Below are 26,735 nucleotides of genomic sequence, written 5' to 3'. Positions count from 1 at the left end.
GCATCTAAGGGACTGATTCCCCAGGGAGACCGTTCCAAGCCAATCTGGGATCTCTAGCAAGCAGCAACAAATTTCTACCTTGAACTTGGCCAACAATCTTGACAAGAACACACAATCCAACAGCATGTAGCTGACATACCTTGAGGTTCACAGGCCCTGAAGGACTAACAGGAGTAAACGTGTTCATTTCCGAAAGCATGGCTTAAACATGAGGTGCCCTTTTTGTACAATTCTCTAATGGTGTATACACAACTAGTAATTTTTCAGCACTTTGGTTTATCATGCAACCCACAATGGGAAGATGACAGAGCCCTTTGGGGGTTGGGCGGTTTATTACGTCTAATAAAATAATAATAAAAAAATAATAATAACTGTCCAGGTTTCCAACATTTTATTTTAAATGTTATTCAAAAGATTGGATTAGACAAATATGATCTTTACCAAATTTAACCTCCAGGCCTACAACCTGAATGTACAAAACTTTCCAGTACAACTATGTTATATGTTGCAAAAGGAAGATAATAAAAACTAAACATAGGCTGATTCCGCATGGGCTAAAAACAGCAATGTGAAAATGGTGTGAAAACTGTACAAACCCTTTTACACTGTTGTAAACCCTTTTACACCATTTTCACACCATTTTCACACTGCTGTTTTTGGCCCATGAAGAATCAGCTATAGTTTAAAGGAATAGTCTTTTAGCAACTTACTGAAGCCACATCCCTTCAGAGAGCCAAGAGAAGAACAAAAATGACTACAGAATATTATCAGTGGAGATAGAAAGGAATCATTTGATCTACAACAATACAAAAAGTCATGTTATTTCAACAAAATTCTAATGCTAAGCTATTCTAATTTAGGTAGCCATCTAGGAGTAAACCGAGGATATATATTCTTGGGTACAAAGAAGTTCTATAGTACATGTCAAGGAATATACAGCCCAACTGCTCAAAGAGGTTATCATTCACAGAAATCTCACTAATCAATCTTCTGGAAGCAACTGACATGAAAGGCCCAGGTCTAATAAGACCCTTATGAAGTAGATGGAGATGTTTCCACTTATGGATTGAAGTAATAGCTGCTAGCGAATACCTCCAATTTCACTGGTTCTGACACACAAGTATCCAAGGCTGCATTCTTAATTTAATAAGTAAATAGATACTAGAACATTATATATTTCATTGGTACAAATAGTATGACAGTCCCGTTAACACAGGTGCACACAAAAAATTCCAGTATAAATCCAGTATGCCCTGGGTTTCTACTACAAGGGACAAAAAGGACATAAAAATACATTCGAATAAAGAGCATCAAAAAGTCCTTCTGTATAAATATGTCATAATTGTATGGAAAGCATTTGAATTTATCCTGTTATCTCAAGGTTCTCCCTGGCAGTATTCGGTATTTTATTTTTATGAACCTGGTATCATGAGCAGGTCACTTAAATCTGATGTACAGTAGGAGATGCTACAAATCTCTAGGGCGAGGGTATAAGCCTGTGGTGGTGAACCTTTGGCACTCCAGATGTTATGGACTACAATTCCCATCAGCCCCTGCCAGCATGGTCAATTGGCTATGCTGGCAGGGGCTGATGGGAATTGTAGCCCATAACAACTGGAGTGCCAAAGGTTCGCCACCACTGGTATAAGCGAATAACAGAACTGCTGCCCAGGGAATCATTTCAAGAACCTCTTGTCCTTGAGTATTGTCACCACTTTCAAATGGGCACCCCCCCAAAAAAATGCTTTGTAACTCTCAAACATGAGTGGAATGTGTTGGGGTAAGGGAGAATTACCTTCTCAACTTCCTAAACTCCCATGTATTTCTTTTTGGTGATTTTATATTACACTATGGTGCTAAAATCAACAGAGACTGAACAAAATTACCTCAAAGTCATTTGCTTATTGGTTATTAATAGCTTTGAATTCATCTTCTGCCACTTCCTGGACCTCCTTCCACTTCCTCCCACCAGGCCTAGCAACAGCCTCACCATTATCCCCCCCCCCCGCCCCAGCCCAAACACCTTACTCTCTTCAGCAACATTTTCCCCAAAACTTCCCTTAGCGTTTTCTCCCTCCCTCCATCCCTCTTTTTTCTCCCTTCCCTGTGAAAAAGGAAGGGGTCATGTACAGTAGCTGAAGCTGATTTCTAGGGAGGTGAAAATAAAGAATAGCTCCCACTCCTTCCTCCCGAACCTGGAGGGGAAGGGGGGAGGAAATATGGGGAGGGAAGAAATTCTTCAATTTCTCCCTCAGGTATGGCTGGCCCACAGTAAGAGCCAGCCTTAAACTTCTTGCAAATTCACTGCACCCAGAGCAAAGTCATGCCATGCTGTTGTCCTCCAGGAGAGAGCTTGTCTTCTCGCCACCACCTGCTTCCTTCGTCTCTTCCTGTCTTAAAAGCTCCTTTGCTGGCTTCCTTGCTCTGGTCACCCCAAGACCTGGGCACTGCCTTCTCTTTCTGAGCAGTCAATGGCCTCCTCCTTAATGCTTGCTCATAGTCCTTTGGGACTATTTTCTACTGCGGAAGCGCACACTGCCACGGCACCACTGACGACCACACTCAGATCTTTTGGTGGGACAGGGCCTGTCTTACCAATTGCAGTCTTCCACATTAGAAGAGAAGCCTGTAGTTAATGACCCTACTGTCCATGGAAATTATTTTCTCCAATGCTGGTTTTTTATTGCCCTAACCACTTTCCAAATATGGTTAGAACTCTTCTAAGGTCTCCTTCTGAACAACTGAGAACATCCTCACTGCATTAGAAAGCTTTCTTACCATCTTCAATAGCTACAGTGAATCCCAAAAGAGTTGGTCGAGGTAACACTGGTTGAGAAACAATCTGAAATTCTAGTAATATGGGATATTACAGTAGGTCTTCAGGTACTTCCACAGAAATGCAACGTCATTTTATTAGCAGGGAATGATCTTCCTATCTCTCAGGCATGTCCAGTTCCAATGTACTGTCAATATGTAAGAAAAATCCCATGGTGCACAGGTGGGGTGTCAAACTCAAATGGACTGATGGACCAAGTTCTCCACCCAGCAGTTATAGATGCCCAAGGGCCAGATCCATACTTTTTTCCATGAGACATCCATTCCACCCGAACTGACTTTCATCACTGCTCCAATGCGCTATGCTGATCTTCACTTTTCCTTATGTGCTCTTTGACATCTGGATTCTAATTTACACAAAAGAAGCAAGGGGAAAAACAGGCTGATATTACGGCATCCAAGCCCTGAAGATAGTTCAGTAATTTGAGTCCAAGGCAGAACAAGTGCCACAGACCACAAGGACCTAATGACCCACAAACCTTTGGGTTTGATGCCTGCATAACTGAAGATTACCAGGTACTTTGTGACTGGAACCAAGAGCCTATTCCAGATGTTACGGGTACATCTGAACTTACACTACAACTATTCTGTTTGTACCTGCAATAGGAAACAGCCATTTGCTGTGTTTCAGTGATATTCTGGAACAAAATACAAGTATTAAAGAAAATGGGCACTGCAAAGCACCAAGCTCACAATTCCCCACTCATAGCAACTGCTAAGGGTCTGGTAGCTCAATTTCTGTGCTCTTACAGCCAGTAAGAAGCAATCTTCAAGCTGCTTACTCTGAAGTATTCTTTCAATTATATCACTCCAGAAATGGTTCCAAGGGTTAGCAGCCTTTAGGACTGCAGCTAGAGTTCACACCCACAAAAAAAACCAACACAAAACTGCCTGCAACATAAGTCAAAAATGTTTTGGTCAAATCATTCATTTTGATAGAACCAATCAATATTCTTGAAATGAATGACCCTATTAAGTCAAACCATACTATCACTGCTTCATCCACTGTGCGATTATCACATAGTCCCGGATGCCTGGTAGCCAGGGTTACTAACATTTGAAACTATTTCTAAGACCGGGGTTTTAGCTTTCAGGATCCTGAATGGGTTTTCCACTCTATCACAAACATTTCTCAATTCAGATACTCTATATTTTCAAGGTTTTAAGGCACACTGGTATTTAGCATCTCTGGTACAACATATGGAATTGTACCAAATTACCAGAACAAATATACACCAAAAATTAGTTAACATCCCAATCTACTGGTGCTGGAAAAGATACTACAGGTAAACCCTGATTTCAAAAACATGCAGCAAAATAATCTTCAATCTACACTGGAGTAAATTTCTGTTGAAAACAACCAAGTCACAGGTTTAGAAAGCAGCAGCCTCCAAGGACAGCCAAATCAAAGAGTGAAGGGGAACACACACAAATTGATGAACATGCCCTGTAGGGCTTGCTAAAAAAAACACTTCTCTGGGCCCCAACACTGTCCATCATATAGCCAGTCAGACAACTATGCCCCCTTCTTACTGGTACCACATAGATGCATGCTTTGCCAATGAGGAAGGGGTATATATGAGCACTCTGTCTCTTGGCACAACAAAGTACATAAGCAACTGCAGTGGAAGAACTTATACCCCCCCCCCAATAAAAACTGCCTGTGACTCCCCACACAACAAGGAAGAGGTCTGATTGAGGCAGCTATCAGGTTTTGAAAATAACTTGCACTATGTAACAAGACCAAGGCAGAGAATAATCACTTATAGCCATCAGCAATAGAACCGAATACCCTCAGCACTAGGAAGCTGATGTCTGAGGAACACACCCATAGCACAAAGCAGAAATTCCTGTCAATAAGGCAATTGGGGCCCAGGCAATGAAAGGGGAGGAAAGAGACCTACAAACAATAAGGAAAGCATCTGGCTCTCTGATTTACTGGAAGGGAAGGCTGAAGGCAGACCCAGTCTGCAGTTGCAGAGCAAGGCAGCATGTCTCTCACTTCAGGAAGATCTGATCAATTTCCACTCTCTTGGAGAGGTAAAGGGTGGAAACAATATGAGATATTTCTGGATTTTCAGGCCACATCCGAGAGAAGGGAAAGCAGCCTGTTTCAGTTAGCTGGACAACATTCATGCTCTTCCAGTTGGAAGCTTTCAAGCCCCAGAAAGAAGAGCCCCTTCTCAGACCGTGAACCAGCCACCTCCTAAGTGCAGCACTAATGGAGGTTGCACTGCTGCCCATCCCTGGAGACGGCAGCCAACACTACCAAAGCTTCTCACGTAGCAACCAGAGCTCCAGAGCCAACATTAGCTGCTTGTCACTGCCTTGAATGCTCACCCACAGGATCCAAGGCAAAGCAACACCCTCAGTCACCTCTGTGCTGCAAGACACAAGGGTGACAAGGAAACAGACTTCCTCGGCCAGCTTAGAGGGTGGGGGAGAATGCTGATGTCACCTTCACAGGTGAAAAAGGAAAGTCCTGCTCGCTGGCCATTAAAGAAGTAATACATCTTTGTCTAGGCTGCAGCACTCCCCAAGTCTCCACAGAAAGCTCTCTTGGAAAATATTTTTGTAATCAGGAATATGCTTCCGCTGCCAAAAACTGTGGGGTCTGATGCTGTAGCCCCCTCCCCCTCAACACTAAGACAAAATCAATTCATTCTGCTGCCCACAGCCTCTGCCTGAATGAACCTTAAATACTCCAATTACATAATGGACTAGAGAGAAAACCTGCAGGAGGCCACACTGCAAGGGCTATTATCTCCTTAAAGTAACACCACCAGCCTCAGCAGAAGGAACCTCAGTTAAATATTTTGTTCTGGTCTACAAAGATCTCCCCAAACCTGCCCTCCTTAGAGCACAGGAGATTCTTCTAACTAGTTGGACAAACCAGCACCTCTGCCATTTATACCCTTGCCAAGGAACAGGCTCCTGACATCCTGTACCCCCACAAACCTCTTCCCAGATTACTAGGAAAGCCAAAAGATTTGTCTCACAAAGCAACAGAGCTCTGTTTCAAGCAGCAGGCCACTGGCACCTCAAGGACAAGTGACTGCAGACAGGGGCTATGACGACCTTGCCACAAGACTGTTATTATGTTTACCAGGAATGGTATTGCCAGTTAGGATGGCAAGGTAGGAAAACCAAAGGGGGGGGGGACCCTTCCAAGAAAGCACATCAGCAACAGAGGGCGAAATATCAGGAAGGGGGAAAAAATCCACGCTGCAGCCTTCAACAGCAGGGTAAAAGCAGAGGATTATAAAGTGCACCACCATCGCCACACAAGCACCATGAGAAAGCAGAAAATGCAGGTCAAACACCTCCTCCCCCATTGCCTGGAGGAGCCAGCAAGTCAGAAGCAGACAGCAGAGGAAAGGGAAGGGGGGGGCGGGAAGGAGCAGCTCAGGGGAAGCTGCTTCAGCACACGAAGGAGGAGGGGGGTGGAAGGAGAGTGGAGGCAGTGGAGAACTCGCACCAGAGCATGAATGCACACACACACTCACGCACGCACACCCTCTTTCCTGGCCAACAGCTGCTTTTAAGTAGGAGCCGCCGTCCAATAAAGGGATTTTCCCACATTCTTGCAGCGGGTCTCCCACAAACGCCTCGGCTGCCTCTTTCTCCCCTCTCGGACCACTTCCCTGCCTGGGAACCCAAACCCGATGCGTTACTTGGGTTCTTGCAAGCCACCCGCCCACCCCAGCCCGCACACACGCTTCCCCGTCTCCCTTCCCAACACAGGCTGCCCTCCCACCCCCCTATAGCTCCTCCATCCTCCAGACCAGAGCAGGATCGCCATGAGCTCCCCTCCCCGCCACCCCAGCCCTCCTTCACCTTACAAGGAGCCAGAGTGGGGGATGGGTGGGAACGACACAGTGAGTTCTGCTCCCCCCCCCGTTCCCTCCACTCCCTCCTCCCTTCCCATACTTGCCTGCGTGCAAAACTCGACGGGGATTTCCCCCCACTCACACACCCCAATCCCCACACGCCCCCACACACCCCCCTCGGCCCTCAGACCCCTCCATGGAGAGGGCTGCATGCCAGACTCCAAACTAGAGAGCCCCACTTCTGTTTACTCCCCCACCCCCGCCCCAAACTCTGGATCTGCCTCGGTATCTCTCCTCTCCCCACCCTCCCCAGAATACAGGACCCCGATATAAGAGATACTGGAAGGGCATTCCGGGGCTGAGAAGGGCGAGGAAACTTAAATTGAGGGGAGCCTGGGAAAGAGGGAGACCCAGAGCCCCCAACCGTCCCACAGGCACAAGTTTCCCGCCCCTCCCCCTGCACGAATTCTGGTCCTCCACCCCCGACCCTCACCTCAGGCTCCGAACCCACACGCACACCCTCCCCCTTTCTTATTCGCCTCGGCTAACCTGTCCGGCCCGTTGCCCGGGCCCCCGGCACTAGGCCCTGCTCGGCGCCACGGTGTTTCCTAGGCAGCAGGCGGGACCAAGAGCGCTGCTCCGCGGAGCGGCAGCCAGAAGCAGCCTCGGCCCCTCCCCCTCCGCAGTAATCGTGAGCAGCCAACGGCTCTTCCTCAGCAGGCCGGGCGGAAACGGCACTGAGCACACGGGGATTCCCAGCGCTGGCGCCAGGGGCACCCCAGCCACGCCCACAAGTTCCTCTCATTGGCTAGGCTACTACACGCTCTCCGACTACCTTAGTTCTCTAGACCTCACCTTCCTGGGCTCCTCTCCACTCTCTCATTGGCTACGCTCGCCGCTCTTCAACAAAAAGGGCGGCCGCTCTCACCCCGTCCCCTGTAACCCGACCGCCTCAGCGCCCTCCCCCTTCCACGGGCGCCACTAAATTATTGGCTATTAGAGACGCCAATTTAGAAACGTCATGGTCACACCGGTTATAAGAATAAGCGCCGCAGCAGAGAAACTTTAGAAAAGAACTTGGGTGGCGAGTGGAGGGATATGGGGGAATGTTCGTCGGCCCAGCGATGCTTGGTGCTGGGGTGCTGTTCGTGCTTGTGTGCACGTGGGTCTGCTGTTCTACGTGCTCATGGGCGAGACAATCATTTGATTGGTTCGTCGCGGCTAGTCCCACGTGGGGTTAAGTGCTTATTGGGGACACGTGGCATCGGGGGAAAGAAGGCGGAGGGGGGAAGGGCTGGGTTCACTGCTGGTTCTGGAAAGCCCTCCGTGCATGCGCACTATGGCTCTGGCCTCGGAGGGGGATCGGAATGTTGCATGGCGCATGCGCTCACTTGGGTGGCTCGACTGGGGGAGGGGGAGACTGCAGGGGAGATTCGCGCCAGGGAAGGGGGTGGGTGCAATGCTGAAAGCGCTCCAGTTACTCGGGGCAGGTCACGGCTCGCCTGACTGCAGGATCTCCCGCTACCTTGTGCCAATCACCGCGTGCATCTTGCCGCCCTCCCCTGCATGGCTTTCTCTGCTACCGCCGCCAGCTACGGTTGCCAACTCCCTGGGGAAACAGCCTGCTGTCTTTAATAAAGGCTTGCTAGGGTGTTATTTACCAGGTGATGCCATTTACTTCTGCGCCATCAAAAGATTCAGCTGACTACCTGAACGCGTTAATCCTCTATTACAGGGCCAAGTCGGTTTTCCAGCTCTGGTTTAGCAGCCCCGCTCCCAGCTCATTTTGCAGATCTCGAATCACACACTCACCAGCAGCGGAGGCACCTTTCTCCCTACCCCCTTGCCCCTAATATTCCTTTCGTATGCATATTTTCTCCCCACCTCTTTGCCCCTTAATGTGCCTCCCTCTCGTCTGCATGTTTGCTGGGAGGGGAGTCCCACTGAGTTCTCTGGGATTGGCTTCCCTAACCAAGCACGCGGTGGACTGTGGCTCTGATATCTTCTGTCGTTCCTTGAGCAAGCTGACTGGGACGTGCATCTTTTCCACGTCCCCCTTTTTCAGTCCCCCTATCTAAAAGAAAACTGCTCTGGAAAGGGTGCGTAAATCAAGGTAGGACAGCGCATGAACTGAGAAGCAAAAGGAGAGGCGGAGGCGCCTTGGTGCAGTGCTCTTACAAACAAAAACCACCGCTAGTGGTTTGACTCATAAGGAGATTCTGCCTCTAACCTTACTATCAGCAGTCTCCAGGTGCAGAATTAGGAGAAAATCCCAGCCTGGCTGAGGGAAACATCCGGAAACTGCAGCCACACCACGTGGGTAAAGATGAAAATTGACCTGCCCCACAAAGTGCCCTGATTTCTTCACTGGGGATTTTGCATCTTGTGTTGGTGTGATTACTGTTGATCTGGAAGCCTGCATGGCCGCCTCTAGAGCGGGAAGGAGCTGTGATCATACTTCTATATATGATGTCTCTTTTTCCATTGATAGTAATTTGACTAGGAGAAATCCCAACAGCTGATTTCCCCCCCCCCCCCCGCCTACAGCTGCATGCTGGTACAGGGAAAGACCCACTTTTGCCAGCTGCATTTCTACCCCAATTGTTAATGGCGCAGGAGGAGCCTGATAAGGCCAGAAGCGCTGCAAACCTTTATTTAAAAAAAATTAATGCCATCTTGAGCTTCCTCAGAAACAGTAGCTCCTTTGTGCATGGCAATATTCTGTGTACAGACTGAAATGAGTAACTCTCCCAATACTGGTACAGGCCTTCCAGAAAACTGACATTTCACTGTCCCGTTCTCTCTCTCTCTGCCATACGCACACCCTTTTATGTTCAGGGAAAGAGCCAAGCCAGCACAGCCCTGTTCCTGTAGCATCAGCCCCACAATGCATCAGTCCAGCCTTACTCCTCCGCCAGGATGTGGAGAACAGGAAACTGGCACAGCTGTTCCTCTGTCTGTGCCAAAGGGGTGTGTGTGTGTGTGTGTGTGTGTGTGTGACGGAGCCATCTGGTGGCAGAAATGCCAACTGACACAAGTAATTCCGAAAGCAACCTGACTGCAACTCCCCGTCTGCGGGAAAAGACAACTCTCTCCACATACCATTTTTTATCCAGGTCTGTTGACCGTTTTTAATCAGCAATCGCATTAGAGGCCGCCCTAACCTGATCCGGTCAGAGGTGGTTTGCAATGCATCTCCCCCGCCGCCCCCGCCGCCCTGCACCGTTCCAAGATGAGAGTTTAAAGCTGCATTGCTTCCCTCGTCGTTTTAACCTCCCCCAGCACAGGTGAGGTTTGAGCCTACTGCTTTCCGTTCCTACTGAGAACAGAAGTCACGCGGCATGACCCTGCTGTCTCAAGATGGAGCTTACTAGTGTTGCTTTCTGTGGAATTGCTATGCTTACTTGTGCTTAATTTTGCAGACATAAGGCACGTGATCTCATCTGTCTTGTCACCTACGGCTTCCCTAAGAATCTGTGCCCCACAATTGGCTAAAGCTGTCAAGATTCTCACACTCCCTTATTTCTGCACTCGTACATTTAAAGTTTGCATACGTTTCTGCTGTGTCTCCCCCCCCCCCCCCAAAGCAGAACCTATTTCTAAACGCTGTCCTATTTTTGGCTTCCACTGACAAAGTGATGCCTCACTATTTTCCCTCTGCCCCAGTAAATCCATATCACATGAGTTATCGCTGAGCAAGTTCATAATTTGTCTTTCACGCTGAATACTGATAAATATGTAGCACTATTGAGCGTCGCTTCTCAGATGCGGCAAAGAGAAACCCAAATGTGAACACATGAAGTTGCCTTATACTGAACCAGAAGGTGCTAAAGGGCAAGCTAGCAGAGCGCAGTCCCTTCATGAGCCTTGAAGTTTCATTATGAGGTCGGCTTTGAGCCTAGATTTCCGGCTGGCTTGTTCTTATGTAGATGGCTGGTTTGTTACATACTTGTGTACGTTTCCATTTAAGTTTGTAATGAAATATGTAAGTAAAATGTCTGTTGTTTTTGCACTCCGGTTGGAGGCTTTATTTGGCCAGCATTAACCTGTAGCCTTGTACAGTTTTGTCCTTCACTACCTTATGGTTGTGTACCACCCCTTTTGTTCATTGTGGTGGTTATACTGAACCAGAGCATCGCGACTGGCATTGCCTGCCTTGACTGGATTCAGCTTTCCAGGGTCTCAGGTCTCTTTAATCATCTGCTATCAGATCCTTTTTCACTGGAGCTTCAGGGGTTTAAACCTGGGGCCTTCTGCAAGCAAAGCAGATGCTGTAGCACAGTGGTTCTCAACCTGGGGGTCAGGACCCCTTTGGGGTCGCCTAAGACTTTCTGCATCAGTGTTCTCCATTTGTAAAATGGATAAATATTAGGGTTGGGGGTCACCACAACATGAGGAACTGTATAAAGGGTCGTGGACAGGGGTCGCCTAAGACTTTCTGCATCAGTGTTCTCCATCTGTAAAATGGATAAATATTAGGGTTGGGGGTCACCACAACACGAAGAACTGTATTAAAGGGTCGCTGCATTAGGAAGGTTGAGAACCACTGCACTAAGTCTTGGCCCCTCCCTCGAGTAAATGGAATAACCCCCCCAAACAAACTTGTATGGGATCCATCTAATCAGTGCTTGACCCCAATCATACAGGGAATGCCAGACCAATCCAGATGGGGGTGGGGGCCAAATAGGCTGTGGGATTGGCGGAGGGCACTGCCGCCGCATTTGCCCCCTCTGCTGGCATGGAGGTCAAGTGCGCCAATGGCTGGGTGCCCTTCACCTCTGCATCAGCAAAGCCCAGAAGCTGGGGCCACTGTGGAGCAACATGATGTCCAATCAGACGGCGGTGCGCGGGGAGGGGACAGGCCAAGGCGTTCCTGGTGATGGAGCTGATTTTGGTCAGCTTCCACTCAGGCTTTAGGACTGGGAATGCCACAGCTTGGGGCTTAGAGGTACGCCACCAGAAAAGGTGGCATGACTCCATTAAGCTCAGTGGAGGGCTTCCTCATGGTGGGTTCCCCGCCCCCTTTTGCCTGCCTCCCCATGTCACCAGGAGGCTTTCTGGAGATGACGGCACAGCCGCAGCGCCATCCCCGGCCACCTGAGGGATCTGGATTGGGCAGTGTGCCTCAGATGCAGCGGTGGGATTCAGCAGGTTCAGACCCAGTTGTTAAAACGGTGCTTGTAAACAACCGGTTGTTAAATCATTTGAATCCCACCACTGCTCAGACAGGACACTAGACTAAGCAGATCTTCAGTTTCAGCAGGGTGGCTTGATGTGTAGTGGTTAGAGCATCAGACTAGTATTGGGGTGACCCAGGTTTGAATTGCTACCGTGTTTCCCTGAAAATAAGACAGTGCCTTATATTCATTTTTGCTCCCCAAGATGCACTATGTCTTATTTTCAGGGGATGTCTTATTTTTCTGTGTTCTGTTCGTCGGGCATGCTTCCAAACAAAAACTTTGCTACGTCTTACTTTGGGGGGATGCCTTATATTTCGCACTTCAGCAAAACCTCTACTACGTCTTATTTTCAGGGGATGTCTTATATTCGGGGAAACAGGGTATTCAGTGACCTTGGAGAGGTAACATCTTTTCCCCCCGACTTACCTCACGAGGTTCTTAGGAGGTGAAATTGGAGAGAAGGATAGAAGCCACTTTGGAATGCCATTGAGGGGGTGGGAAAGGTGGACTATAAGTAAAGAAGACATTACCACACTTCTTGGGATTTCTGGCACAATTTCCTCCAAAACCAGCTTTCCCTGTCCAAAGCTCTTGCAACGATTTTGTATTGTACAGCATTGTGGAGCGAGGCAGCCCCATCAAAGACGACAACGTTTGCCAGTTCTAAAGAGCAAAGCTGTTTGTTTCTTTACTTTGCTGGAACATAAACTTAGTAAATTGCACGCTCGCCCCAGGACCCCGCATTACAAGTCACTCCAAACCAACAGGGGGTTTATGGCTCAGCTCTTAACCCAGATGCAGCTTTTTGTCTCCCCCATCCCTCGGCAATACGGGCTTGTGCCAGTAATTTGTGTAATTGTGTGGCAAAACACTAGATCTAAACGCTGGGGTTTGAGAGACGGGAGAACAAGGGTGACAGAAAAGGAGATTCCCTCCCTCCCCCAATAACCAGTTAAACTAGGCCAAGCATTCTAGACCAAACTGCAGTCTTCTGCCGCTTTTCAAAGGATGGAGCTCAGCTCCGACCCAGGGAGCTCCTTATCTGTGGCTGGATATTGTTCTGTTGAATGTTTATAACCCTGTGGAAGCTCACCTGACAGGCAGTGCTGGGAAAGGTGCACAGAAACAGTATTGTTCTTGAATTCAAATAGGGCTGGCTGCCTTCCCAGAAAAGGGATCACAGAAGTTTCTGCTGTGCATGAAGAGGCACACATACGAAGGCACACACCGCTGGCAGACGTTTTTTTTCTGTCAACAAAAATGTGCAGAGGATGCAAGCCAATGTCTGTAGAAGTCATTTTCTTGCAGATGTATTTGGGGAGGGGAAGCTGTTTTCTAGTCATTGTGGTGCATTCTGGGGAAAACTTACTTGTTCAACTCTCTGGCAAGCTGTAAAAGGCACAGGTGCCAACCTCAAGGGAAAAAAAGAGTAGAGCCCTTGTAAGCAATGCTCCATCTATTGCTCATTGCTTCTGGTTCAGGAACCTAAATCCCACAGAAGACATGCTAGTCCATGGTGGCGAACCTTTGGCACTTCGGATGTTATGGACTACAATTCCCATCAGCCCCTGCCAGCATGACAGGCAGGGGCTGATGGGAATTGTAGTCCATAACATCTGGAGGGCCAAAGGCTCGCCACCACTGTCCTAGGTGTTATTAGTGGTCTACTGGGATGCGTAGGACACAATTCATGGCTGATGTGTGCGTCAAACCAGCCGATTCTTTAAAAGCACAGACCCACACAGCGGCAGCTTCAACTCTAAACTGGGTAATTGAGAGTGGCTCCAAAAATGCGCCCCTTTTAAAACCATGGTATGCTGGTTGTGGCAGTGAGACAAAATCTAAAATGGCTGCCTTTGCCTCAGCAACCAGTGCCAAAGAGGTAAAAACAATTTATACAAACCCTCTACAAGAGGAAAACTTACAAGTAGTCAGGTTGAGGCAACTTTGCTTAAAGGAGAGTCCTGCTCAAGGAAAGCTTGGTGGTTTTCCAGCTAACGAAAGAAGAAAAATCTCACCCTAGGGGACACAGGTTCAATCCCAGCCTCTACCACAGGTGCCCCGTGCGATCTTGAATCTCTCAGCTCCAATTCAGTATTTGTAACAAACAGTAACCTATCCCAAAGAGATATTGCAAAGGTAGCCACTGAATGTTAAGCAGGTGCAGTGAATTGCCATGTTTTGTCACAGACCAAGCAACTGCCCTCCTTTCACTGTACAGTTCATGTGTCCCATATCATGATAATTCCAGAGAAGCTACAGTCTTTTTTTAAAAAGACCTATTCCAATGTAATTTTTTTCCGAATTAGTTAGTATCCTTCATCCCACGAATCACTCTTATTTAAAAAACAACAACTGGTTTACAGAGATGTAAGATTTCCAGAAATTTTGATGCCATGGGATGGGGGAGAGATTTCAGTGTTTTTCACCATTTCTTCCCCTCCACATGTCTTCATACAAAAAGCATGCTTTTTCCCCCAAGAAAAACATTTGAATGTTTACAGGTATCGTGTTATTCTATATTTAGCATCTATGGTACAGTTTAAAGACTTGACATTTTTTTACAGAAGCACAACGGGTAATCCTTGGCAAGAAAGGGTAATCAAAGACTCTAGTTGGTGGGTACAGATAACGGGATTAGCAGAAACACTGAGGGTCCAAGATTATCGCTAGCGTGTCAGAAGGTCACAGATGGACAATCTCTGGCAAGTAGGGTCTGCCAGAGAAGGCATGTTATACTTGCAGGACGACATGGGGACTGAAGGAGAGAAAATTCTTTGTAATTGTTATGACAAACCTGCATCCATCCTACTTACATGTCCCACCAACGATACCACTTACAACCAGTTGAGAACCACCTGACTGGAGTCCATATCTGTGCACCTGAAGAGGTGGACTGGAGCCCACAAAAGTTTATGCGGGAATAAAATGTAGTTAGCTTTTACTATGCCATGAGACTCCTGTTTATTTCTCCATACTGGGGAACTACGAGCATCTCAGTCACCTCTTAGCTAGTGCTTGATCAGCTGCAGCTCCGCCTCTTCCTTCCTTCTTTCCTTCCCACCCACTCCCTTTCCACAGTCGAGCCCCCCCCCCCCCCTCTAAAGGCCAATATTGTAGGTAGCCCTGCCAACCCATGCGCAAAAATCCATGCCACCTTTTTACGAGGACCCATAAATTTTTAAGAAGAGATTGGACATCGTCATATCACAACAGCAGGAACATTCAGTCAGTCTTTTAAAGTGGGAATTAGGGTAGGACACAGAAAATAGTTGGGAACCTTTCACACAGGCAGTCCCCGGCCACCTATGCTACCTTTCCCTCTACGGCTCTAAACCCTGCTTCATCCCCAAAGTCTCTTTATTGCTCACCTTACCCAGCACAAATTTCCTCACCACACAGTTCGTCCTTGCCCACTTGGTAGAAACAGGGCTAGGTAGAACAAATACTCTTCTGCCCTCGAGTATACATTATTTTTTTTCAAATCCTTCAAAAAGGATGTCAGAAAGAGGGAAAGAGCTCACTGCTGAGGATTTGGGATAGCGCAAGATGCAAAGGGAAAGGCAGATCGGGGGGGGGGGGGGGGGGGGATGATCCCGTACTGTTTTTCCTAAGCAACAAGCAATGGAATAAGTAGTTTACAAAAGTCGTGGCATCTTTTCCTTCCTTTTCTTAAAAAGGGTAAGACAACAATTAGGGATACTTTGGGTCTTAAACAGCCTTCCGCTGCAAGGAGTCCCTGGCAACTCCATGGGTTTCTCACAGTGCAAAAGGAAAGCCAAGGCAACATTTGTACAACATTTTACGTGGCAGGTACATAACACAATAAATACAGACTCCATCTCTTAGAGAAACACTCTGGATTCTCCTCTAATCCAGCTGCAGGCTTAAGGAGAGCTGCCCACTTCCATGCGCCATGCTCGGCAGATGGGTTTCCAGTTGCTGTCGGCAGGCGCTTCCTTCTCCTTCCGGACTAGTGGAGCAGGCAGAAGGGCAGTCCACGAACTCCAGGCACAGCCGACAGATCCGGGTTGTGAATGTTGCTCAGTTGAGCAGTTTTAGCTTCCCCGTCACCATATTCACCATCTCTTCTTCTCCCATAATGGCAAGGACTGTATGGGACCCAGTCGGAACCTGGAACAGAGAAGCCACGACACAGGTGCTGCAAACACCGTACTTAGCACAAGGAAGTGACTTTGTAGGGAGCGGAGAGGAAGTCCAGGTAACTTTTCCTGGGTGCTTTTTTTGGCCAACAAAACCCCAAATGGTCCAGGACTGGGGCATTCACAGGGCCACATGAAGCTGCCCAGGAAATCAGACCCTCTCTGGAGACCCTTTTCTGGATGTCTCTACCTTCTGAGGTCAGGCAGGCGGCTGAGATGGCCTCGTCTGTGGTAGCACCACACTTTCAGAATTCCCTCCCTGGAAGATCTACTGAGCACTGCTATTACTTAGACATCAAGTCAAGTCCACTTTCATTTCCCAGATTTTAAATAAGAATTAGCTCTATGGTCTGTATGGCTAATTATTGGTCTGTATGGCTAATTATTTCTTTTTGGTAGGGTTTTATGTCGCCATTCTGGCCTTTTTGGATTTAATGATGTTTCACGAATCTATTATTATTATTATATGCTTTGTAAAGCTGCTTTGAAGACTCTTTGAAGACTTTGAAGAAGGCAAGGCATGGATTATTTTAAAAACAAATACAATGATTGCTGGAGGTGAGGGCAGCTGTCTTTCGATCCAAATGTTCTTCAGAATGGGACTGCCGGAACACGTCTCAATGCAACTGCTTTGTAATCAGGAGAGGATTGGAGAAGTATCGCTTTGCACTGACGAGAGCCCAATATTAATTTGGAAAAAACAATTCATGCTCTTCTTACTCAAAAATGTCCTGCAAGAGATTTGATGTTTCCTTTTACATTCGCAGTTACGAATGCTGGTTTATGAGGAAAGTAGAACATAAAAGGTCCTGAACTCCACGAGACAGTTCTCCGTATCAGTGCCCTAGGGACTTCCTGCAGTTCAACAATGTCAAGAGAATTTATATTTTATAAAAATATGACCAATGTTAAGTGTGTTTCACTGGTAGGTGGTAGCTTCAGGCACAGGATTCAAGAGGCTGAGATTTTTAGAATGTGTTGCAAAACATACTGTTTGGGAGGTCCAACAATTTGCTGGTGGTTCCTGGCCCCTCAATGATGCGGCTGGCCTCCACTTGGGCCAGGGCTTTCTCAGCCTTGGCCCCTGCCTGGTGGAACACTCTCCCTCCAGCTGTCCGGGCCCTGCGGGATCTTGGTGAATTCTGCAGGGCCTGTAAGACTGAGTTGTTCCACCGGGTCTTTGGAGTGTCCAGCCGCTGATAGTGCCCCTTCTATTCCTCCGACTTGGGAGTTCCTCTGCCATCTAGGGGACCCACTTCCTTGCTCTGTTTCCCCCCTCTCTGGGAAGGTTTTAATTGGGGTGTATTGCTGACGCCATCTTTGTTAATTACCGCTGTGTTTTAATTTAATCTAATTTTAATAGGATTTTGTTTGTATATGCTGTGTGAGGAAATTATGTTGTGCACCGCCCAGAGCGGTATACAAAACCCATAAACAAACAAACAAACAAACAAACAAACAAACAAACAAACCATTTGCAGAAAAAAACCTGAGCAGCAGTACAAGGTCCAAGAGATCGTCCTGGTTCCACATGAGGTACTCCAGGCAATTAGAATACAAGACAGTTTCAGAGTGGGAATTAGGGTAGGACACAGGGTAGGGTAGGACACAGCCAGCATGCTTACCTGAGTCCTCCCTGCATCTTGTACTAAGTATGTTGGCAGTTCCAAGCTCAAAGCCAAGGCGTGCATCTCTAGCAACTGGTCAGTGCTGGATCCCTGAAGTACCACTTTCTTTGCTCTGAAAGGGCAAAGCAAGCTGGGATATAAGATCAGCTTCCCCTCCCAAACTCGCAGCCAGCCATCCTTCCAAAGACAATGTCCAGAACAAACAAGCTCAGAAGAACCAAAAGTACATTTTGCAGACAAGCAAAAACGGGGGCCATGTTAACACCTAGGCCTATTATGCATGCTTACCTTGGGGCTCTTCGCTGCGCAATGGGGTCGTAGTGGGCTCTCCTCATGTTTCTTTGTTTACATGTGAGGAGGCACACCACTGCTTGCTGAACTCTCCCTGGTGTCTGCTGTTCCTGGTTCTCTTTAACTCTATCTATCAACTCATGCTTAAAGGCACAGATTTCATTACTCAGTAGTTGCAAGATTGCTGGCATTGTTAAAGCCCTTGAAATTGCTGTTATATCGATATTGCTGTTATTGCAGTTATGTTGATGTCGTATCCCTTTTCAAAAACAACAACCACCCAAATGAAAGAGGCAAAATAATTCCCTGGACCCTATTCTGCTGAAGAAGGGGACCATGTCCTAGAACTGATATTCTCTCTCCTCCCCCACCTCTTCCTGCTGCTGCTGCTGCTGCTGCTGGAGGAGAGAGAGGCTTGTTATTTTGATATTCCTTGATATTCCAATATTCCTGTATTAGAACTACCATAGACCTCATATGCCATAAATGCTTGAAGTTGAGCGGTGACTAATCCAAGGTCATCCAGCTGGCGCGCATTGGAGTGCACAGGCTAATCTAGTTCCCCAGATAAGCCTCCACAGCTCAAGCAGCAGAACGGGGACTCAAACCCAGTTCTCCAGATTAGAGTGCCCCTGCTCTTAACCACTATGCTGCTGTTGCTCCCAGGCCCAGTTTGGAAAGCTGGAGTTTTCAGAGGACGGGGTCCATTTCTAACCAAGCCCACCTGTTGCTGGCTTACCCGTGCTCCTCCCACTGGGCAGTCATGTCCTTCTGAGTAGATTTCTCCTGCATCAGCTGGAAAAGGCCAATTGCTGCATGGCCTACCTGGGCAGCAATCTGAGGAGACAAATTACAGTGAGAAAAAGCCACATGACGCAGACACAGTCACTGAAGGAGGGCATCTCACATCGTGGAACAGCAGCTTAGCCTCCAGGCAACTATCCCAACCAAGCTGTACTTGTATGCATTGATCAGCGATACCAGGACAGCTTTGTTCAGTAACTGCTGAATCCGTGTCATTCTCTGGTATTCCCCTCAAACGACTCGTCAATATTTGGCCCCAAAAGAGGAGAACAAAATGATGGGTCCCAAAGGATTCAAGTCCTCTCTTCCCTGCTTTCTACCTACCTTTCGAGCTCAGACAAGTTTTCTGCATCATTCTAAACAAATCAGCTACTGAAGCCATCATCCTGGCGGGAGGTTTACCTTTCCTGTTCCCATGGAGAGCTCCATGTTCACCACAAAGACCATCTTGAAGTAATCGGCCCCTTGGGCGTCATCTTCTTCCTGGAAAGACAGTTTCAGCAGACCCCCTTCCACTGTAGGCACTTGCCTCAGCTGCAGTGCTGCACAGTGGTTAGATTGCCAGACGAAGATCTGAGAATCCCAGGTTCTAATTCCCACGGAACCTTGCTGGGTAACTTTGGGCCTGCCGCTCTCTCCCTCTCAGAATACCTTACCTCACAGGGCTTTCATTGTGAAGGTAATGTGGAAGAGGGGGAGAAGGTTGTTTCAAACCTCACTGGGGAGAAAAGCTGTGCACAGTGGAGTCATTCAAGGAGCATTTTTTAATACTGACATCTAATTGTTGTCGAGGGGGCAGGTAGATCTGTTCACTCTGGATAACCAGATTTGATCATTCTGGTGTTTAACTGTATATTGTTCCTCTTTAACCCACCCTGAGTCCAGTTTTAGAGAAAGGCAGGCTAAAAAGGCTGTAAATAAACACACTTGTTACTAGGAACAAGCATCCAAGAGAGGCTTGCTTCTTTGACATCTAGTCCTACTGACTTTAGTAACCGAGTGCCCTTGGGGGTAAGCTCAATCATGTTCTTCCACCACAGCCAGAAACCCCCTCAGATCAGTTTCACCAGTTCTGGCCTCGCCACCAGAAAAGCCAGCAAGAAAATTCCAGAGTTTCCGACCTCCACTATAATCCTTACACGCGAAGTCGCCCTGACTGGGTGGATCTGTAAATGCCACTGAAGAGTGCAGAAATCTCCTTGGACAATCACTGTCTGAAATGGTATAGTCCAGTGATGGCGAACCTTTTCGAGACCGAGTGCCCAAATGGCAACCCAAAACCCACTTATATATCGCAAAGTGCCAACACGGCAATTTAACCTAAATACTGAGGTTGTAGTTTAGGAAAAAAGGTTGGCTCCGTTACTCGGGAGTAAGCTTGGTGGTAGTCTGTGGCTTTGCTTTGAAGCAACTGTGCAACTCTTCCAACGGGTGAATCACAACCCTAGGAGGGTTTACTCAGAAGCAAGCCCCATTGCCAGCAACCGAGCTTACTCCCAGGTAAAGGATCACGCTTTAGTTCTTTGCATGAAAATCAGTGGGGTTTAACAGTGCTTGATAGGGTTACCTACACTGCTTTCCCAAAACTAGGTCTTAGGTGTAATGCTAATAATCGAGCCCAGTGGCCCAGGCCAGCCTAGATGTATGTGTGGGGGGGGGGGGGGCAACTATGTTTGTGCGTGCCCACAGAGAGGGCTCTGAGTGCCCCCTCTGGCACCCGTGCCATAGGTTCGCCATCACTGGTATAGTCCTTCCAAAGGGCTGTGACACATATTCCACATAAGCAGACTATCTCTTACTAGAAGGAGCAAGGATTTCTTCCCATCTAAAGGAGATTCAGGCTTGATTTACAGACTCAGGAAAGAGCTGGCAAAGCATTAAGAAGGTAGAACGGAATGTATTACTCAAGATGGGCAGGAGAGAGATTCCAGCTTTGAATGACCCATTCACACACTAAGTTCCACCCAAGTAGTGAACCAGAATGGGAGGAAGAACACTTCTGTCCTTTCCCACTGATATGAACACGCAAGCTGCCTTCGACTAAGACTCACAGGTGTCATGCTCGCGGCCCTCCAGATGTTATGGACTACAGCTCCCATCATCCCCTGCCAGCATGATACTGGCAGGGTATGATGGGAACTTTAGTCCGTAACATCTGGAGGGCTGCGAGTTTGACACCTATGTGTATTGTCTCAGTCTGTCAAGATCAGCCTTGTCTGTCTACTCTGACCGGCGGCAGCTCACCAGGTAAGACTTGCACCTCACCGACTGCTTAATTGACTTTACTGGAGATGGAACCCGGAATCCTCTGCATACAAAACAAATGCTCTAACACTGGGCCACAACCTCTTCCAAAGGGACAGCGTGGCATACTGGTTAAGAGCAGGTGGATTCTAATCTGGAGAACTGGGTTTGATTCCTCACTCCTCCACATGAGCTGCAGACTCTTATCTGGTGAACTGGATTTGTTTCCCACCCCTACATTTCAGCTGGGTGACCTTGGCCCAGTCACAGTTCTCTCTGAACTCTATCAGCCCCACCTACCTCACAAGATGTCTGTTGTGGGGAGAGGAAGGGAAAGGTGTTTGAACACCTCTTTAAATCTCCTTACAGGAGGGAAAGGGGGGGGTACAAATCCAAACCCTTCTTCTTTTCTCTCCTTGCAACAGGATCAACGACCTTCTGTCCTGCAAGCAACAGCTCAGTGAAAACCAACTGTACACCACCCAGGGCGTTATGTGGACTGAGCTGGTGTTCTGTTTGCAAGGAGCTGTTGATAGAGGGATGCGCTCCAAAATGCAAACCTCCATACCCTTCCCTGTGCAGTCTGAAGTGGTACAGTTCCATTTTACTACTTTACGCCCTCCTCATTCTCCCGGAGGCATAAGAGGAAGGAAAGGGGTACTGGATTCAGGCACTCCCCAACAGAGGCGTTCCTCCCACTGGGCAAAGTGGGCAGCTGCCCAGGGCGCCACCTTGTGGTGGGCGACAAAATTGCAGGCTCGTTTTTGGGGGATTTTGTATTTTCAGTGTTTTTTCCGTTTTTGGCCTGCAGGGGGTGCAGATTTTAGGCTAGCAGCACCAAAATTTCATGAATTTTTTGGGAGACTCTCCTGATGATATGACCTGGGTTTGATGAAGTTTGGTTTAGGGAGTCCAAAGTTATGGACTCCCAAAGGGAGTGCCCCATCCTCCATTGTTTCCAATGGGAGCTGATAGGGGCTACACCTTTGATATCCATAACTTTGGACTCCCTGAACCAAACTTCACCAAACCTGGGTGGTATCATCAGTAGGGTCTCAAAAAGATACTCTGAAATTTTGGTGCTGCTATCTTAATAATTGCACCCCTGACAACAGGCACCCCCTAAATTTCCCCAGATTCTCTTTTTAAATCCACTCCCTTCCTGCCAATGCTTGTTTTCTTTCTTTTATTCTCTCAATGCCTAATAAAGGTTATTATTATTATTAAATCCACCCCCTTCAGCATGGATCTAAAGGGAGAATCCGAGGTCCCCAGTTTTAATATTGAAAGGGATGCTGTTTCAGGGTGGGGGAGAATCCACCCCAAAATAGTATCACTTTCAATGTTGTTTAAACAGGGAACCCCAGATTCTCCCTTTAAGGTGGATTCAAAAGGAGAATCTGGGCTCCCTAGTTTAAACATTATTGAAAATGATGCTGTTTGGGGGTGGACCCCAGATTCTCCTTTTAAATCCACCTTAAAGGGAGAATCTGGGGTCCCCAGTTTAAATAACATTGAAAGTGATGCTGTTTCCCCCAATTGGGGGGACTGGATACAACACCATAAAATGTTTTCATAGCAGTAATAAAACATTTTGAAAGCATTTTGAAAATGTTTTCCAAAAATTATTTCTGCTGTGTGGCATGGCCCATTGCTGTGTTCAGTTCTGTGAGTTGGGGGATGTTCTATGATGTGATGGTGACTTTGAAACGACCTGGTGGGAAAAAATCATTGTTTGGTCACGGTGGGGGAGGGTGACCAAACTCAGGTTTTGCCCAGGGCTCCAGTTTGCCTAAGTACGCCTCTGCTCCCCAATCTCATTTTGGTTTCAGCAAGTCACAGAGTACAGCCAGCTCATATTCTCAGTGGCAATATTTAACACAGGATTGAGCTCTGGGATTCAGGCTGCATCTAAAGTCTCCTCCAGAGGCCTAAAATATTAGGCTATCCCCCCCCCCAACCCCTTGATGCTTCTCTCCAATCTGAGCTTTTCAGAAAGGAAGAGGGAAGAACAGCGCTGTATTTATATCTGATTTACAAGGTGGAGGATACAAGAACAGATGCCCCTGTCTTTCTATAAATGGCAAGGCTTATACATACATTATGCTGTATAGTTCATAAAGTCTCGCCATATATGGGAAAAAAAACAGAGCCTTCTATCTGCCTAAGTAACATTTCATAAAGACAGACTGCCCGTTTTCCTTCCATTCCCTTCCCAGTGAAAGAAAGCACCATGATGAGTAACCATAAATATGAGCAATACATTCATTCCTCTCTCGCTACTGCTTGCCACTGCTGGAATTAAGCACGCTCCTTGGGGCCGCAGCCCGTCTATTTCTGCTTACAAAACACTACAAGGCAAATTAGTGGCACCAAGTTAATATTAAGATTATGTATGTAACACAGAGATAGATCAGGAGCGTCGTTGCCAAGCTTTATATATATACCAATAGTTCTCAGGCCCGGCTCACAGATGCAGGAAATTGAGATAATAGAATGGAATGTACCCCATTCAGCTGCATCCCTTACTCATTCATAAATCTGATTTATAACCCTGCTCTTTCCCGACTTAGTCGGGCTCAGGGCGGTTGATAACAAAATATTACCATTTAAATTTAATATAGTACAATTAAAACCGTCATCAGTAAAATCTCAACGGCGTCTTTAATATACAAGAATGGGGAGACCAGTCAGAGAGAAAAGAGAAGCAGCCACTGAGCGGTTTACAGGGACTACAAGGACTGGAAATAAGGATTTAACCATAAACACGGGAGGAAAAGGAAGAAGTGGTGTTTGGATTTATACCCCCCTTTTCTCAACTGCGAAGAGTTTCAAATCAGCTTACAAACTCCTTCCCTTCCTCTTCCCACAACAGACACCTTATGAGGTGGGTGGGGCTGAGAGAGAGTTCTCGGGAGAACTGTGATTGGCCCAAAGTCACCCAGCAGGCTGCATGTGTAGGAGCAGGGAAACAAATCCAGTCCACCAGATAAGAGTCTGCCACTCATGTGGAGGAGTGGGGGATCAAACCTGACTCTCCAGATTAGAGTCCATGGTTCTTAAACACAACACCATGCTGAGGTGCGAAGGGAAGTGGGCAACAAGGAAGGCCAGACTGATGAAGCCGCCTCTGCCTCACCCAAAGGCTTGGCAGAACATCTCTATCTTTCGAGCTCTGATGAACTGCATCAGATCCTGCCGGGCGCTGGTCTTACTTGACAGAGAGTACCACCAGCCTGGGGCCACAACCTAAAAGGCCCTGGCTCTGGTTGAGGACAGAGAGATGATCTTTGAGCCAGGGACCATCAGTAAGTTGTTTCCAGCAGAGCAAAGTGCTCGCGGGAGGGGGGGGGGGAGTATATCGGGAGAGGCAATCCTGCAACTATGAAGATCCCAAATTGTTTAGGGCTTTAAACGTTACAACCAAAATCTTGAACTTGATTCAGTACTCCACCTGGAGCCAGCGCAGCTGACGGAGCACTGACTGGATATGTGCTCTCCATGGGGGCCTCATGTGTACCCACGCCACTGCATTCTGGAGTTTCCAGAGCAGTCTCAAGGGTAGCCCTGCATGGAGTGAGTTACAGTAGCCTAACCAGGAGGTAAAATCTCCCTGAAACAAAGCAGCAAAAGCAGATGTGTGGAGGAGGAGGTAAGAACTTGTCTCAATGCTAGGCTAGATTTATACTTGCACTGAGTTTTTCATGCTCGCCAGGCCAGTCTGCTACCTCATTCTTCTGGATGTGTGAACCAGGTCTTGTTAAGAGCAAGTATCTTTATTTTCTTTCCACCTAGAGTACACAAATCCAGCACTGTGCCCTCAAAAGCAAATCACACAGGTGATACACCTGGTTTTCTATTCATCAGCCACATTCGGTATGAACCAGCCAAACGGCTAGAAACCAGAGCACAAAGTAACAACTGAAATAGATTTGCATTTGGAAGAGGAGTCAAGTAGAGTATTAGAGTGGGTACATGAAAAATAGTAGCAGCCAAAGAATGAGGAGTCACTTGGGTGCTGTGTGGTTTCCGGGCTGTATGGCCGTGTTCTAGCAGCATTCTCTCCTGACGTTTCGCCTGCATCTGTGGCTGGCATCTTCAGAGGATCCTCCACAGATGCAGCCACAGATGCAGGCGAAACATCAGGAGAGAATGCTGCTAGAACACGGCCATACAGCCCGGAAACCACACAGCACCCAAGTGATTCCGGCCGTGAAAGCCTTCGACAATACAATGAGGAGTCAGTTTCCATTGCCTGTTCTAGACAGCCAGCGTGATTGTAGTGGTTAAGAGCAGATGGACTCTAATCCAGAGAATCAGGTTTGATTCCCCAGTCCTCCACATGAGTGGCAGGCTCTTATCTGGTGAACTGGATTTGTTTCCCCGCTTCTACACATGAAGCCTGATGGGTAATCTTAGGCTAGTTCCAGTTCTCTCAGAACTCTCTTAGTCCCACCTACCTCACAAGGTGTCTATTGTGGGGAGAGGAAGGGAAAGGAGTTTGTAAGCCGCCTTGAGTCTCCTTTCAGGAGAGAAAGGCAGAGTATAAATCCAAACTCTTCTTCTCTGCAATAATTGTGTGTTTTAATGTTTTATTAGAGATCACTATTCACAATAAATGCAAGGGACAAGATGGGGGCACCGGACGGTTGGGCTTAAAAGCCCCAGCCTCAGAAGCTCTGCTCCTCAATACCAAAATATGTTGGGGTGGCGGGTGGGCGAGAGATCCTTTCCCCCAATGCTAGCCGACAAACGCTGCGGGGCGTCTTCACTGCAACTGAAGCAGGATCTGCCGAGGTGGCCTTTCTACCCTAACTGGACGCACAGATGAAACAGGGGGAGCGGCGCAGGCCTGGGACCGAGTGCCGGCAGGACCGGAAAGAAACCGGGCACAACGATCCGAGGAAGGTACCTGGGAATCCAGGCCACTCCCGAAATACAGCTGCGCGGCCGCTTCAGCGGATCGACCACCGGTGAGAGCCAGAGCCTGGAGTGGGGGGGAGAGGGGATCGTCAGCAACCGGCACCGCCGGACCCACAACCGACCCACCCCCCACCGTGCTCGCGATCCAGACCCGATCCCCGTCCAGGCGCGCAAGTGGGACCCACCCTCCGCGCTTCAGCTTCGGGGATCCCCAGTTCCACCAGGGGCGCCACGAGGGTCTCATCGACGCCCGACTCCGAAACCAGAGGCTGCGACTCCATTCTTTGCGGCTGGCGGCGCTCTGCCCTCCTATTGGCTTTTTTCGACCAGTGCCGTCCAATCAAAACTACCCGCCCATGCCATCCTTTCCCAATAACCAATAAGCTTGCCCGTTTCGGAGACTGGCGCCAGTCGCCCATCCTCCGTCTAGAGAGAGAGAGCTTTGCGGCTTTTCATCTTTTTTGACCCCGGAATTCCAAATTCGTTGATCTGCTGGTTTTGAACCCCCGAGGTGTTTCCACACGTGACGCGAAGCACGCGTTGGCGCCTGTTTGAGTGCAAGCGTTGGAGCCGTTTTCACGCGAGTTCGAAAGGGTGGGTTTTGCTGAAATACTGCAAATGTCGAACATGCTGCAAATCTGACAACCATCTGACAACTCCGATTATCAAAATCTCATACAAAATAGCCGCCATTCCTCGCACCCATTCCAGCAGACAGCTCTCTACCTCCCATTTGTAACCTTTTCTTTCTGTAAATGTATTTGAAATATTTATGTCTGACACTTCCTACGTTAAAACATAAGACAATACGATCATTGAAACCAGGGGGTGTATATG

The 26,735-nt window shown here is 47.8% G+C and overlaps 2 protein-coding genes across 5 annotated transcripts in view; both read right to left on the bottom strand.

The window, feature by feature from the left end:
* The window catches only part of SETD5 (SET domain containing 5), a 74,448-nt gene extending 67,058 nt beyond the window's left edge, over positions 1 to 7,390 (bottom strand). For all 4 annotated transcript variants that reach the window (XM_048488132.1, XM_048488133.1, XM_048488134.1 and 1 more), the window contains exon 1: positions 7,215 to 7,390. The gene's annotated coding sequence lies outside the window, so the exon portion shown is untranslated. The remainder of the gene's footprint in view (positions 1 to 7,214) is intronic.
* A 6,952-nt stretch (positions 7,391 to 14,342) lies between these two features.
* LOC125429595 (probable peptidyl-tRNA hydrolase 2) lies at positions 14,343 to 26,332 on the bottom strand. Its single transcript, XM_048490831.1, has 6 exons — positions 26,084 to 26,332; positions 25,888 to 25,962; positions 19,134 to 19,214; positions 18,667 to 18,764; positions 17,634 to 17,748; positions 14,343 to 15,979 (listed from the first exon to the last, which is right to left on the bottom strand). The coding sequence occupies exons 1-6, from the start codon at positions 26,315 to 26,317 to the stop codon at positions 15,890 to 15,892; spliced, it is 693 nt and encodes a 230-aa protein (XP_048346788.1). The 5' UTR covers positions 26,318 to 26,332; the 3' UTR covers positions 14,343 to 15,889.
* Positions 26,333 to 26,735: the final 403 nt, after the last annotated feature.

Source organism: Sphaerodactylus townsendi, linkage group LG03 (assembly GCF_021028975.2).
Source record: "Sphaerodactylus townsendi isolate TG3544 linkage group LG03, MPM_Stown_v2.3, whole genome shotgun sequence".
NCBI classification, from domain to species: domain Eukaryota; kingdom Metazoa; phylum Chordata; class Lepidosauria; order Squamata; family Sphaerodactylidae; genus Sphaerodactylus; species Sphaerodactylus townsendi.
Note: the sequence above shows the minus strand (reverse complement) of the source record. Positions and strands in the feature narration are given on the sequence as shown.

What these genes read in the sequence shown, in the direction of transcription:
- LOC125429595 (XM_048490831.1), bottom strand. Translation starts at nt 26,317, where the DNA reads ATGGGCGACTGGCGCCAGTCTCCGAAACGGGCAAGCTTATTGGTTATT. An exon ending in CCGAAGCTGAAGCGCGGAGG is followed by an intron (nt 25,963 to 26,083) that starts GTGGGTCCCACT and finishes CCCCCACTCCAG; the next exon opens with GCTCTGGCTCTCACCGGTGG. An exon ending in TCTCCATGGGAACAGGAAAG is followed by an intron (nt 18,765 to 19,133) that starts GTAAACCTCCCG and finishes TTGTCTCCTCAG; the next exon opens with ATTGCTGCCCAGGTAGGCCA.